The following is a 16690-nucleotide window of genomic DNA, read 5'->3' on the forward strand; positions in this document are numbered from 1 at the left end:
CTTTTGCTGTTCCAACCGAAGTCGCTCTTCTTCTATTCGCCTCCTTTCCTCCTCCTCCCGTCTCAGCCTTTCCTGTTCTTCTCTCCGACGCCTCTCTTCCTCCTTTTGCAGACGCTCTCTCTCTTCTTCCTCGCGCCTCCGTCGTTCCTCCTCCTCCTTCCTACAGTGTACAGGACACAGGGAATGAACCTCATACAATGAATCCTGTTTAGAAATATTTTAAGATGCCATTTTCTAGTGAAGATGGGCACAGCCTTGTTAGAGAATCATGTGGTAATTTCTTATCAAATTTGAAATGCCCAGAGTGTACCACTAGATGTTTACACCTTGGATCTAATCTTGTTGAACATACAACATTACGGCAAGATTACAGCACTTAAATCACGGATGCAGCCATACCTGAAGAGTCTTCTCTAATGTATGCTGACTGTACCGGTCTCCCTGCACAATACATTACTCCACCAGGGGTACACGGTTACATCTTCACCAGGGCTAAGAGAGTGTGGAGAACTGGCACTAACTAACCTGCACAACACATGAAAAACCTACCCTGCGTTGGTGTACAGACTCAGAATAAATTTAATGGGAAAAACAAAACCAGTATATACAGAGAAAAATCACTTATATTGCATATATTTGTGTATTGCTTTTGAAACTTTCTTTAAAACTTGAAACTGAGTTTTAAAAAAGATAAAATCAGTTTTAGAGACAGCTAAGTGCTACTTTTATCCAACTCTGACTCACCCTGCCATGCTCCTTCCAAAAAGGAGAAAGTTTCTATGTCTACCAGTGGTATGATATACAAGGAAGTTGAAGAAAGGATGAAAGTGAGAATTTCTTCTCTCTCCCAAACTCCTATAAGTGATTAAAAACACACCTAAGACACAATTAAGGCTCAAGATAGAACAGTAGTGAGACCTGCTTTTTGAATATTTCATTTTTCAAGGAAGTGTATTTTCTGCTGACAATTCTTATACAAATTATTCCACAGTACTTAGTTCTCAGGACTGCATTTTCATGTGTGCATTAGAAGCATTTCCCCCTAAACCACAAGTGCTTACTGTACTTACAGTGTTTGCACAGGCATGTTATAAGCAAAAGATGCTCTTTTCACTCTGCTCTGTTTCCATTGATCTAGTTTCCCTTCTCGTCTTTGTTTCTGGATAAATACTGACAATCTGTTCGAATGTAGTTAATTGTTCAAAGGGCACAATGCTCTTCAGGGGACGATTCTTCTTTAATTCAATCTCTCTTGTTCAGCTCAAAGTTGAACTCTGAGAAATGGTTTCAATTCTAGGTTAGAATGTTAACTTAAGGGTTAGTCTTGAGGGTTCCTCTGGTCTCTCTTGAGTCCAATATGCCTGATCTTTTCCATGAATATGAGTTTTGTTCCACATTCTTCTTCCATTCAAGCTGGGTCTTTTCACTATGTGCCGGGTTAGACTGGTCACTAGTGGCTGTTTGGCACCATTTAGGTTTTTTGGGCGTCAGAATAGAGAAGGTTGCTAATCTTATGGACTCGTTTCTTCCTTCAATCTTTGTTCTTCTTCATTGTCTTTTACTCCAGATGAGTAGAAACCAAAAGTAGTACCTTATATGACTGCTCACAAGTTTATAAGACCGCAGGTGCTAGTCATCCACCCACAGGGCAGAGAGTATAGATTGCTTTAGGGGCAGGACTGACATTTTTACAATGTCGTCTTCCAATCTATAAACAAGGGAGTTTCCCATTTATGCACTTCCTTGCAGTAGTAATTTACAGTTTTCTTTGTTAAGTCTATGATGTCCTGATGAGGTTCATTTCTAGGCATTTTTCCCCTTGTGCGGACGATTACAAATGGCACTGACTTCCTGATTTCTTTCTCAGTGCTCCTTATTAGTGTAGAGCACAGGTTCCCTAACGTATTTGGCCTATTGACTCCTTATCTGAAAAAAAATTACTTAGCATCCCTCTGGCACTTAAGAACTTTTGTACTGTGAGGGGTACCCCCAAAAGCCAGGAATTTCCCCCCCCCCAAAGCTATGTATTTAAATTTTTTTTACAAAACAACTTTATCACTTTCAAAGTACTCTCCATTACACTTAATACATTGGTCAAATATGTGATTCCATTCTTGGAAACATTTTTCAAACTCATCTGTTTGGATGGCTGACAGCATCCCCAATTTTTCTTCACTTCTACATAATCAAATTGCTGTCCTTTTCCCTCTGTGAGCGAAGTCAGGTGAGTCAGGTGTGTGGGACAAGAGAAGGCATGCTGAGGGTTTTGGTTTTGTTTTTTGCCCAAAACTGTCGCACTGAGATGTTTGCATAAGCAGGTACGTTGTCATGGTGGCCAAACCAGTTCCCCGTCTGCCACAAATCAGGCTTTTTTGTTGCACATTTTTACGCAATCTTTTCAGAATCTCTAAATAGAAAGTTTGATTAACAGTCTGACCTGGTAGAACAAACTCCAAATGCACTACGAGATGACATTTTCATCTACTCGGGAAGTTGATGGACATCCAGGACAAAGTTTGTCATCAATCAACATTTTATCTTTTTTGAAACGAGAAAACCACTTGTCCACTTCAATTTTTCCCATAGCACTGTCCTTGGAAGCTGTGTTTAATATCACAACAGTTTCTGCAGCACTTTTCTCAATCAGGAAACAAAGTTTCACAGACTCACATTGTTCTCTTAAATTGGCCTTCACAAAAAATGAGGTTCAAGCAAAACTGCTTTTACGAAAAAATTTGCTGTGACCAGAAAACATTCCCAGGCAACGCCTCTGGGTGCACTAAGTCAGTGAGTCAATCGATGCTCGCCTAGCAGGAAAAATGCATACTACAAAAGCTCTGCTCCAACCAGTGCAATTCCGATTTTGGGGGTACCTCCTCATACAGCCCATATCTGGATTAAAGTGTAGGTATCTGCTTTTGTAACTCCCTTGAATTGTGCAGCAACCCTATGGGGTGGTATTGCTCACTTTGGGAAATATTGGTGTGGATTTTTGTGAAGACCTTACACCCTGTCACTTTGCTGCCACATTCTTCTATTAGCTTTAGCAACTTTTGCGTTGTCTCTGGAAATTTCTATGCAGACAGTTATGTCATTTGAAAATAGAAACGGTTTTACTTTTTCCTTTTTTTTTTCAAACTTTTTCCTTTCTTATTTAAATTTCCCTTATTTCCTTTCTTGCCTTTTTGCTCTAGCTAAAATTTTCAGTAAGATAATGATTAAGAGTGTTGGTAGCAGGAATTTTTCTCTCATTCTCTAGGGGGAATTGTTTTCAATCTTTCTCCTTTGAGAATAATGTTGTGTATTGGTTTTGCATATATGCCTTGATTAACCTACTTTTAACACATTGCAGCTGGTATTGGGCAGGATGCCCCACAAGGCAGAGCCAAATTCCAAGAAAGAGAAAATCTAGTCTTAAATTCTTTAAAAGAATTCTCAGGTCGAATGCGTAATTTCATAGAGGAAAAAAATGCAGTTTAAAAACCGTTTCTTTACAAAAATTCTCCCGTCTTAAGTTCTCTGTAATTTTAATGTTCTTGTGAGGCAAAAGGAAAACCTCTTTCATTTGATTTGATGACATTGCTTTCAACAGGCAAATGTTAACTGTGTAAGACTTGACTTAGAGCTAGTATTATAATTCTCTTAAGTGTCCCTGCAGGCCTATTTAATTCTTCCTAGTAAATGAGGTAAGCAATGATAATATCTTCTACAAACATCTAACTATCTAAAATTGAGATATGAATCATTCTGCCTATATAAATGAGCTAGGTATTAGAAGGTTGGAGGGGTTGCTACTACTTTTAAGATTTCAGCATGTCTTTAAATTGAAATCTCAGTGTTCTTAGGGTAAAGATCCTGAGATCAGATGGTTCAATAAAGAAAATGCTATTCATTCAGCAAACCCAAAACAAAAGACGAAGACTGGCCAGCATGGTGTCAGTCTCCTATTTCCTTGGGAATCTGTAAGAGCCTCCCCTTTCTCCAGGAAGACCCCAGGTAAAGTGTGTGTTTAATGTCCTAAAAGAACCATTTAACGAATTCTTTCATAGAGAATACTAATTAAAAAATTCATTCAGAATGCAGTTTTATGAGGGTTCAAAAAGTTGGTAGAAAAATGTATGTAGCATTAATATAATTTATACAAACCAATTAGTGATATAAATTTCCCAATTAAAAGCACTTCACTATTTTCTTAAACAGCTTTTTCTTCTGAAAAAAGGATAAAAATCTGAAAATATATTAAGCTGTTTCCTGACTTCTTAAGCAAAAATATATTGTTTTTAGTGCTGTCTCTTGGTGACTCAGGGGTTATAAGTACAAACATAAAAATTATACCATGTCAGGTAAAGTAATGGAAAAGTTCACCTTCATACAGCCCCTCCTGTTCTTTAAAATTCTTGTTTATTTTCCATAGTCCGTGTTCTCCTCATTATCAAGCTATTTTTCCTTCTAATCTGATATTTCTAATCCAGTTTATGGTAGGATACCAGAGAAGTAATTGTTTCTCTAAAGTATAATGTGAGGTAAAACCGATTTTTCAAAAGCACCTTTCTAGTCACCTAGCAGTTTTAGATCCTCAGAGTTGTTGAAAATACAACCTCTAGATCAGGCGTCCTCAAACTATGGCCCGTGGGCCAGATGCGGCCCGCCGAGGACCTGTCCCCTGTTTAAAAAGTTTGAGGACCCATGCTCTAGATAAATATAGTATTGAGGAAACAGCACAGGGGCCATATGTGTCCTCCTCTAATTACGCAAAGAAAAAAAAGAATCTGTCTCCACATCTGCCCAAGGATGATTCCTAAGAGGCAGAGGTCAAAGATGCTTCCACCCACTTCTTTAACCCTCCCTAGTGTGACACCAACCTCTCTCCCACAGAATCTACTTCTCCGCTGGGCTCCTTAATTCATTGCAATGGTCACACAGAACTCACAGATAATACAATTGTGAGTTTTATTAGGAATGTTAACAGGTTACAAAATGTTAAGTAGACATTTCTTTTGTCTGCTACATCTCTTTTTAACCATGTTGGCAGCCTCTCAGCCACATGGTCCCCAGGTCTGTCATGTTCTACAGGTCAGGAAAGGTCCATGGAACAAGCTCTGCTTCATGATATCAATGCTGCTCGTCTGGTGCCTCTGCCACTTCAGACAGGGATCTTACAGAAGCTCTGATGGTGGGTCTTCTTTCTTACTGGTAATGGGATTCTCTCTTCCTGCTTCTGCGATGCTCTTATAAACCCAGTAGAATGGCAAAACTGGTCAATCCCCTCTATTCGTTGTTTCACACACTATTTATTTGGTCCCACCAATCACTTGGTGAAAGTTACAAAGATGAGTAGAAGAACCCTAAGGAATTTCAGTTCATCACACATGTCAGCTGTAATTCTGTTGAATTCATAATCACAACAGAGAATTCCATGAAATAAATAGCTCATTCAGCAGTATTCCCTCAAATCCTTAAAAAGATTAATGAGCTTTATGAGAGCCAGAGTCAAACAGGAATGATTATATAAAGTTGGTAACCATGAAATGGTGCATGAATCCTCTAGAAACCCAAAGGAGACACCAGCAAGGGTTATTTACATGCGTCAGTTCACAAGGGTAGGCAGGAAGCTGAAGTTGAGTTCATCATGGTGTTCGCTCGAAAATGCACGTGTAGAAAGGCAAAACAAATGCTGCCACGATGTATGGTGGGTTCTTTCACATGTACGGCCAGAAGGAACACGTCAAGAAGTCTGAATGGTTTGCATAAGTAAGGATCCAAGGGAAGTAGATATTATGATCTAAGTACAGACGCTTTGTAGGGCAAAATGACCACTGTATTGGGGTAAACAGGAATGAAGTATTCTGTACCCTCAGACCTCACCTTTTTTTTTCTTGCTCTTCCTTCTCTATTTTATGGGAGGTAACATACGTTGAAAATAGATGGCAACATCTATTTAGAAGCTTGACAAACTCTACCATGGCATCTTCTTTGGACATGTTTCCCAAGGCTGCCCATTCTCTCCTGTAAGGAACACCAAGAAAGTGATCTAATTGTCTTATCTAAATAAGAATTTGATTTAAACTTAATTATGAACAATTCTCAATTATAACCAAAATGTATCAGATTCTACTAAAAACATAGGCTCAAAATGGGACTTTCAAAAAACATGCAAGCTTATTAAATTAGGTACACCATATACAATCCAAGTTTATTGGTGTGAACCACAAAAAGCTACTTATAACTTCATTTCCATTATAATTCCTATGCTAGCAAAAGGGTATCGAAGTTTTATTTTCCTCATAGATATTTCGTCTGGACAGAATAAAATAATGTGTTCTTGTTACAACTCTCTTTGTCCCAATAACAACTACTTTTTTACGAGAGGATACCAAAAAAAAAACAACAACAACAGAGAATTGTGCTGGGTGGCGCAGAGCTTTCATAATATGCATTTTTCCTGCTAAGCAAGCGTGGAGCAACTCGCTCTGAGTTAGTGCAACCAGTGGCATCGCCTGGGAAGCTTCTCTCTGGTTACAGTGAATTTTTGTAAAGGCAGTTTCGCACGAACTTCTTTTTTTGTGTGATGGCCGATTTCAGAGTACAGCATAGGGCTGTGAAATTTTGTTTCCTGCTCAGGAAAAGTGCTGCAGAAACTGCTGTGATGTTGAACACAGCTTACAAGGACAGTGTTATGGGAAAAACTCAAGTGGACGAGTGTTTTTCTCGTTTCAAAAAAGGTGAAATGTCAATTGATGACAAAGCTCATTGAGGACATCTGTCAACTTCCCAAACAAAAATGTCAACTTATAGAAAGTGCATTTGGTTGGACTGTTAATCAAGCCTTCTATTTAGAGCAGTGGTTCTCAACCTTCATAATGCCACAACACTTTAATACAGTTCCTTATGTGGTGGTGACCCCAACCATAAAATTGCTACTTCATAACTATAATTTTGCTACTGTTATAAATCTGGCAACCCAAAGGAGGTCGTAACACAGAGATTCAGAACCACTGATTTATAGGGTCTGAAAAGATTGTGTAACAGTGAAGAGGTGAAGAAAAAAATGAGGGAGGTGGTGCTGTCAGCCATCAAACAGATGAATTTGAAAAATGTTTCCAAGAATGGAATCGCATATTTGACAAATGTATTTAATGTAACGGAGAGTACTTTGAAAGTAATACGGTTGTTTTGTAAAAAAAATTAAATACATAGCCATGTGTGTAATTCCGTTGTCCAGGGCATACCCCCTCATGTGTGTGTCCCAAACAAGTTATTTACAACTTATTTTAAAAGGTTGCTCTTAACATTGTTAAGAAGAATCAAATTCAGCTGTACTGTTTCACGCTCATAATCAGATGAGTGCATACCTTCCAGAATATTTAGTCAGAAACTTTTGAAGACTTCATACACTGCAAGCAAAAATGTTTCAGTTCTTATCCTAAGCTAATGAACCAGTTATTTAAACCCTAGGCAACGTATTTCTTATCCCTCAACATTATTCTCATTAAACTCATTACACAATAAAACACGGTTACCTCCTATCATTTCCCAGCACATCAAAGAATCCAACCTCAGGACAAGTGTCTGGGTTGTATGGGCCCATAAGAACCTGCTTATGCAGTGCCACAAGTTTTAGTTTCTCTTCATAAGTTGAATGAAACGCTTTTCCATCTTTTTCTAGAAGAAAAAGAAAGACGGTGAAAAAAAATCAGCACTAAAAATTTAACATAATTTTCAGAATTATATTCTGAATTCATGCCATAAGGCATGTCACAATGTGCCTGTGGTGGATATAAACTCTTATTATAATGATTTTTATAGCAAGTCTTAATTTCAATTCCTAAACTTTTAAAATCAGAATCTAAGGCAGAAATCCATTATACAAGTCACTTACTGTTTACCTAGGCACCAATATTTATGTTAAAATCACTACAGAGAAATTTATTAAGTTGCCGTCAAACATACAAGGGGGCTTGAAAAAAAGGTTTTGAAAGATATGAGTTTGTCTACCTACTTATCTTTGACATCCTCTCACACATACACAGTTGTGTCACTTAGAACATTTTACACACATTAAGAATGTGAAAATAAAACACATATGTATGTTTAATAGAAAACCAATTTATTCTATTAATTTCCACTTGAATCACACACAAATTGTGGGGGGGGGGGTTTAATGTGGAAAGAGCCATGTGGTTTTAAACAATAAATTTACATGATTTTTAACATCATCATATGTATGCAAAACTTCTCCATCCCACTGAAGCTACAAGATCCAATGGTAGGAACTTTGGACCCAGACTGACCTCTGTTTAAATTACAAGTCAGATATTTCTTAGCTAACGCACACATTCCATTCATGTCCATTCATAAGGAAGTATTCTTATATTTGTTAAAAATTAAGAATTCAGGGTTCAATTAAAAAGCAAATGTTTTGAGAATGATGATGGCAACAAATGTACAAATGTGCTTGACAAAATGGATGGACATATGGATTGTGATAAGAGTTGTACAAGTCCCCAATAAAATGATTTTTTTTAAAGAATTAAGAATTCTACTTAAGAATTCTGCTATCTCACAGACCTAATATTAATAATAACTACTTAATCCTTTTCATTTCTACATATTAAAGTTGGCCTGATAGGTTTCCATAAAGGCAATTATAAGTGAAGCCAAATTAATCTATAAAGACTTGATTACCACCAATATTCAAAATGAAATGTGATTTTAATAAAGGAGAAATCTTTATAGAGGATAATTATGTTTAATGATAGCACATATTATTGGTTGATTTCAACAATATCAAATTTCAAACAAAAAACAAAGTAACAATCAGACCACAACCTCCTCTAACTTTAAGCCAGAAGAATTAGATGGTGTCTGGCTACCAACCATTCTGATCAGGGACATAACAGATAGCATAAAAGAAAAGAAAAATGTAGAAGAAAACTCAAATTCTTAAGTTAAGCCAGATCTACTGAATTGATAGAAACTAGAATCTCTAAGACTATATTGTCCTAAGGTAACTTTTGAATGGGGAATGGAAGATATTTCTGTAGGTAATGACTCATAAAAGAAACAGTAGCTTCCTTAAACAATTAACCATGAGAATCAAATAGTCACTATTTACCCAAAAGCAAAGATAAGAATGGGAGGGAACGGGAACCTGTACCAATGAAAACAGAACAAACAGAATGGAAATGAGGATATTGATCCAATATAAATGTTGTAGCCAATGGCATGGAATAATCTACAGCAAAATCATTAAACTGACGCCATCAAGTGGATTTCACTCACAGGCACTCTCCAGTGCAAAACAGAACTACCTGGTGGGTCTTCAAGACTGTCACTTTTTGCAAAAATAAATGGCCTCATCTTTCTCCTGTGGAATGAATGGCCGATGGTTTCAAACTGCTGACCCTGCAGTTAGCAGCCCTACATACAATCCACTACACCATAATGTCGTTTCACCAAAAATACAGTAATATATTCTAAATGTATGGTATTTTACCATGGATCCTAACAAATTATGGACAACATTACTAAGACTGGGCAATCCAAAATACGTCATTGTGGCTCATGTGTAACCTGTACGTGGATCAAAAAGTTGTTCAAACAGAACAAGGGGATCAGAATGGTTCAAAATTGATAAGCATATGCAACAAAGTTGTATCCTTTCACCATGCTTATTCAATCTCTAGATGTTGAGCAAAAATAATCAAGCTGGACTACATGAAGAAGAATGTGCTATCAGAACTGGAGGAAGATTTAAAAACCTACCTGTACAATATGCAGACGACACGACTGCATGCTGAACGTGAAGATAACTTGAAGCATTTACTGATAAAGGTTAGACTACAGCTTTCAATATCTGACCATAGAGAAAATGAAAATCCTTAAAATTCATCCTCAAGATGAATGGTGAAAAAATTGAAGTTGTCAAGTGTGGGAAACTGAGAACCAGGAAGAAAGTGTATGCGGACAAATTCTCTATGCTCATAATTAAAAATCTGCGAGGAAGCCTGGTGGAGGAAGGCCTTCATGGTCATGAGTTGAAGATGAATTAATCACATTCTCCTAACTAAGTCAGACCCTATTGTCCACCCCATCCTAAGTACAGCCCACTCCCTTCTGATAAGGATCATAGATTGTTCCCCTAGAGAAGAGCTCAGGGACACTGAGGGACAGCCAAGGCTAAGCAGACATCTTAACTCTAGAACTTGCCCACCTCGTTGAGTATGTGCCTTTTTGTATGACTTTAGCATAACCCCTTCCTGTTGTGTATGTATATGCCATGGCTTGCATGCCCTGAGATTATGTAAGCCTGTTAGAGACTATATTTGTGCACACGCTCTGGTTCCAGAGTCCATGGAAAAGGTGAGCCCTTGCATTACTTGTCTGTTGTCTCTTTAATTTTATCTTTAAATTTTACAACCTCTACTTAGGACCCTATTGACTGTGGAGGCTGGTCCCCTACAGTCAGGGCTTTTCATTCTACTTGACTCAAAAACAAGCAATGACCAGAGAAGGCGCAGTCATGAGATCAGATGACTTTTGGACTGGAAACAATTGCTGCAAAAGACCTTTTTTATAAAGCATTTTTAAAAAGCCAGTCTTTGCAGTGACTTCTTATGCATTTGAAAGTCAGACAAAAAATGAATACCAAAGAAGTGGTGCAACTGAATTGTGTTGTGGGCTGGAAAAATACTGAACATACTATGACTGTGAGAAGAATTAAATTTTATTTTGGATGTAAGGGTGGCAGGGCTTGTTTACTTGGACACATCAACAGGAAAAGTCCAACCTGTTTGGTACAGAGGGCTAGTGACAATGAGAGAAACCCTCCATGAGACAGGCTGACACATTGGCTATAATCCACAGGCTCACATTTACCTAAGAGTGTGTGGATAGAAGAGGATGGAAGAGGCAGTGTTTTGCTGTGTTAAACATAAGATCATCACACTCGCATAAGCAAATGTGGTGAAGAAAGCTGATGGTGTCCGGCTATCAAAAGATAACAAGCTTGAAGATAAACAGCGGCCATCTAGCTGAGAAGCATCAAAGCCCACATGGAAGGCACACCAGCCTGTCTGACCACGAGGTATAGAAGGGACCAGTTATCAGACACCAAAGAACTAAAAATCAAAACAATGGGTGCCCACCTTCCTGATATGATCAATAGAGACAAACGTGTGCATAAGCAAATGTGAAGAAAGCTGATGGTGCCCGGCTATCAAAAGATATAGTGTCTGGGGTCTTAAAGGCTTGAAGATAAACAAGCAGCCATCTAGCTCAGCTGCAACAAAGCCCACATGGAAGAAGCACACCAGCCTGTGTTACCATGAGCTGTAGAAGGGATCAGGTATCAAGCAGCAAAGAACAAAAAATTCTTATCATTGTAAATGTGGGTGAGTGCAGAGTGGAGACTCAAAGCCCATCGGTAGGCAACTGGACACCCCCTTACTGAAGGGTTGTGGGGAGGAGATTAGCTAGTCGGGGTGCAGGGTAGCAACGATAAAACATATAACGTTCCTCTAGTTCTTAAATGCTTCCTCGCCCCCCACCCCGCTATCATGATCCCAATTCTACCTTACAAATCTGGCTAGACCAGAGGATGTACATTGGTACAGATAGCAACCGGAAACATAGGGAATCCAGGACAGATGACTCCTTCAGGACCAGTGGTGAGAGTGGCGATGCCTGGAGGGTGGAGGGAATGTGGGGTAAAAAGGGGGAACCGACTACAAGAATCTACATATTGCCTCCTCCCTGGGGGGTGGACAGCAAAGAGGGCAGGGGGGAGACGTCGGACAGTGTAACATATGACAAAATAATAATTTATGAATTATGAAGGGTTCTTGAGGGAGGGGGAGGGGAAAGGAGGGGGAAACGAGTAGCCGATGAGGGGCTCAAGCAGAAGGCAAATGTTTTCAGAATGATGATGGCAACAAATGTACATATGCGCTTGGCACAATGGATGGATGTATGGATTGTGATAACTGTATGAGCCCCCAATAAAATGTTTTTAAAAGATCACCACACTCATAGTCAACTTCAGAGCAAATAACACCAATGTCCTAAGACCCAGGAATTCCAAGATTCATTATCTACCCTTGATGAGTACACTCACAAACATAAACAAAGGGGCTCCAAAGTTAGTGGAAAAACTTTTTGAAGTCTCTTTGGTACAAAGAGGCAGATACAATACTGCTTTCTCGCTAATGAAAACAACTTAGAAGTTCATCAAAAAGGAAATAACGAAGTCATGTGGTTTACTCATCCTTTGGTATAAATGAGGCAATTAAAGGAAATATTTAGTAGAAAGTCACAAAATACTACATAAATAATGTATTTCATCAATTTTAAGATGCATCCCCCTCCCACACCAATACCCGTTTAAGTAGTACCCCTAGTAGTAGAGTGGGTTAAGTACTGTGCTGCTAACCACGAGGTTTACGGGTCAAAATGACCAATCACGCTGCAAAGAATGACAAGGTTTGTCTGCTCCTGGAAAGATTTACCATCCTGGAAACCTTAGGCAGCACTTTTACTTTGTCCTATTGGGTCTCTGAGTAAGAACTCACCTGAAGGCAGTGGATTTGGAATCTTTTAGGGAATAACAATTTAGGTTTTATAATCTACAGTATTTGATGGTTATGATTGGCAGTTTTATTCTCTGTATAGTACCAAAAAATCTCATGAAGTATTTTAAAAAGACATTGTGGCACTTTTATATAATAAAAATGGCAACCGATAAATCTGTAATCTCTGAATTTGCCATTTGTTAGGTAAAAAGAAAACCTACTCATTGCCAGCAGTTGACTCTAACCCGCCCAACCAAAGAATGCAAACAAGCAAGCAAACAAAACTATAGCTATCGAGTCAATTCCAATTTATAGCGCCCCTATAGAACAGAGAATTACTACTGTGGATTTCTGAGGCTGTAAATCGCTACAGGAGTACATCACCTCATCTTTCTCTCAAGGAGCAGCTGGTAGGTTCACAGCACTTGGCTTGCAGTCCAACACTGGCATGCCATCACCACCAGTGCTTCTTATCCACTGCTACTGAGCAACAATACCACTAAATTATACAGACTGCAGAACTTCCATTAAAATTTTCTGAAGCAAGATTAATATGCTTTATATAGACAGTTCCTGAATAAGCAACACCCAATTGATGTACAACCTGAAGTTACAAAATCTATTACATTAAAATTTTAGGTCCATTAAATGATTTGTAATAACAAATGGGCACTACTTGTGATATACACCAAAACATCGTATCACTCACTGTATTATGTTAAAGACAGCGCATCTAGAAGTGTTTCTTTAATTTTTTATGCAGAGAGGTGCACTGTGGGGGAACCCATCACAAGGTTTGCGATACAGCCCACCCTGCAGGAGGACGAACAACAGAAATGTGGGTGAAAGGAGGGAAAACAGACAGTGTAAGACACGAAGTAACAACAATAATATATAACTGATCAAGGGTTCACCAGGGTGGGAGGGTGGCGAAAGAAGGGGAAAGAAGAGGAGCTGATACCAAGGACTCACGTAGAAACAAACTGTTTTGGAAATGTTGATGGAAGCATATGTATAAGTGCGTTTAATACAACTGGAATGGTGGATTGTCCTAAGATTTGTAAGAGTTCCCCAATAAAATTATAAATAAAAAGAAAGGTGTACTGTATACCATGACACACTTTTAACAAACTGATGTTAAGTACAAACTTGTTTTGATTTACAAATCAGACAGATGTACGAAGAGAACCTATCCTTAATTTGGGGACTGTCTGTATTTACTAAATTAAAGGCAATTCCCAATTTAAAAGTCTAAATCCTAGGATGCTATTTCCATCACTACTGAACATTACACTAAGTCTTGTTTTAATCATTCATTCAATTTAATAAATACTGAGTTCTTGTGTGTAAATCACTGTGCTAGACATTAGGGATTCATTGCCCTATTAAAATCATTTTAAGTAAATAAGTGTATTTTGAAATGGACAAATATTGTATGCGTCCACTACTATCAGAAGAAACACCAATTAAACACATTTTAGAGACTAATTCACAAACAAAATGGTAGAAATCTGCCTACTGGCCATGAATCCCCTAACGTGCACTTCGTAAGCATCATCTCAAAAGAAGAAACCTCATATTGGCTGGGATCACTCCTTCAAGAAGGCGGGAAAGGAAAAGTCCATCCACTCATTGCCATTCAACACTGAAACAGGCTGTGATAAATCAACAGGTCCCCCACAGGAATGAGAGAATCTTACTGCACTATCAAATTAGGACCAGGGGAAGGGATCATCTACATTTCAGAGGAAGCACTGATAATTCTGTTGATGGGCATGGAAGGCAAATAGGGAGGGGCAACCTCACATGGGAAAGGGTGCTAAACAATGATTGTAGGGAACCTAAGGGAAGAAGAAACCCAATTATATGTTCCTGAGTAGGCACTATGAATATGTTTCTTAGACCCTGGCCTTACAGGCAATATAGCATCCCCCAAGGGTCAGGCCAAAAGGACTCAATGTGAAAGCCCGATTGAATAAAATGGGTCCTACCTCAAAACTACCTGTGCCCTTGGACTTAGGAATGAAGTACTCTGATGGGAGAGGAAGCAAAGGATGGCCACCCCAGACTGTGGAAATGGCACTCATTGGACCTTGGTGGGACCCTTGGTTTAGTGGATGTCCAATAAAAGGGGACCCAGAACCACCATATATTTAGCACCTTAATGCTCCCCTTACATTAATATAACAGGTTTTAAACTCACAGGAGATGTGTAAAAATCCAAATATGATGAAGGGAAAAGTATCAAAAGATCTGCACTTGTAAGAAATGTTACAGGAAAATTTCCCCTAACACCAACCCCATGCTCAGTGTAAACAGAGCTTGATCAATTAAGAAACCAGTCTGCCCTCCTGGGCATATACCCAGAAGAGGCAAGAAACAAACCACGGCCAGACATCTGTGCCCCAATGTTCACCGTAGCAGTTCACAATCTCAAGTAGTTGGAAACAACCCAAATTTCCATCAACAGACGAATGGATTAAAAAACTGTGGCACATACATACAATGGAGTATTACACATCCCTAAGAAGCAGTGCCAAGCGCATGAAGCACATTGCTGCATGGGAAGAACTGGAGGAAATCATGCTAAGTGAAGTAAGCCAAGCACAAAAGGACAAGTACAACATGAGTCCCCTGAGGTAAGCTTAAAAATGCAAAACGGGCATAGGGAAAAAGCTACGGTATACATACATTCCTGCGGTGAGGTCCAGGTAGTATGGCAGAGGCCAGACCAAATCCAGGAATACATACGGTAGACAACTAAAAAGGAGGGGAGAAAAAAAAGACATGGGTAGTGGGGGAACAGGGCACTAACCCACCCAATGGAAGGGTATTGTTTATATATCCACAGGAGAGGGAGAGAGAGACAATGTTTCAACCCGGTGCACCAGATGTGAATACAACATACAGGCATGAAGCAGGGGACCAAGAGAGGTCTGAGGAGCCGGCCCCAATCCCAGCTTCGTGGACAGCCCCCTCTCCCGCCAGAAGAATTCACTTCAGAGGACAGCACTGAAGCTATAGTTCAGGGAGAGGGACATATCTGATCAGAGCACACAGGAGCAAATGAAGGAGGAAGAGAGAGTGAAGCACATCCTGGTCCATCAAGTCGAGGACAGTCCCACTCAGAGCAGCCAATGCAGAGAGAGGACCATAAGGACGGCCATACTACAAGGCACGATGCCCCTCACTGCCCCTTAACGCTACAGGGGACAACATGGAGACACAATGCGGGAATTATGCCCGATCTGACCCCAGCACACCAAGGTGAAACACTAAGGGCATGCAACAGAACAACAAGGGGAGCGGAGCAACCAAGTCCCCAAAGAATACCAAAAATAGACTTTGGGACCAGGGTGTGGCGCCCCATCAGATTCCACCGAAAACACTCCTAAAGGTCAACAAACAGACCGTGAACTATTTATAAGCTTTTGTTTTCTGTTGTTATTATTTTGTTGTCTTTTGTTGCTTTGTTTTGCTCTGTCTTGTCTTTTGTGCATATTATTATCTCTACAGGTCAATCTAGATAAGACAGGCCGGATAAACAATCTGAAGGAGAAAACAACAGGACTCATGGTTCTGGGGGGAAATGGCGGGGGGGGGGGGGGGGTGGAAGCCGGGGGAAGGAAGTGGGTATTAACAAACCCAAGGACAAGGGAACAACAAGTGACCTAAAATTGACTATGAGGAGGATGTAGGAGGCCTGGTAGGGCTTGATCAAGGGCAATGTAACCGAGAGGAATTATTGAGACCCAAATGAAGGCTGAATTATAGTGGGACAAGAGGAAAGTCAAAGGACATAAGAGGAAAGAACTAGGAGGCAAAGGGGATTTATAGAGGTCTAAATATAGGCATGTACATATGTAAATATATTTATATATGATGGAGAAATAGATCTATGTGCATATATTTATAGGTTTAGTATTAAGGTAGCAGTTGGACTTTGGGCCTCTACTCAAGTACTCCCTCAACCCAAGAACACTTGGGCCTCTACTCAAGTACTCCCTCAACCCAAGAACACTTTGTTCTATTAACCTGACTCACCTTGCCGACACAATCACTGAAGACAAAGCAGGTACATAAATAAATGTGGTGAAGAAAGCTGATGGTGCCCGGTTCTC

The 16690-nt window shown here is 39.5% G+C and overlaps 1 protein-coding gene across 1 annotated transcript in view; it reads right to left on the minus strand.

Annotated features, from left to right (window-relative positions):
• ACBD3 (acyl-CoA binding domain containing 3) overlaps positions 1 to 16690 on the minus strand; it is a 42273-nt gene that overhangs the window by 12725 nt on the left and 12858 nt on the right. Inside the window, exons 2-4 of the mRNA XM_075531004.1 lie at positions 7521 to 7662; positions 5866 to 6006; positions 2 to 160 (exon numbers count right to left, since the gene is read on the minus strand). Coding sequence (XP_075387119.1) covers positions 2 to 160; positions 5866 to 6006; positions 7521 to 7662 — 442 coding nt within the window. The remainder of the gene's footprint in view (position 1; positions 161 to 5865; positions 6007 to 7520; positions 7663 to 16690) is intronic.

Source organism: Tenrec ecaudatus, chromosome 1 (assembly GCF_050624435.1).
Source record: "Tenrec ecaudatus isolate mTenEca1 chromosome 1, mTenEca1.hap1, whole genome shotgun sequence".
Lineage (NCBI taxonomy): Eukaryota > Metazoa > Chordata > Mammalia > Afrosoricida > Tenrecidae > Tenrec > Tenrec ecaudatus.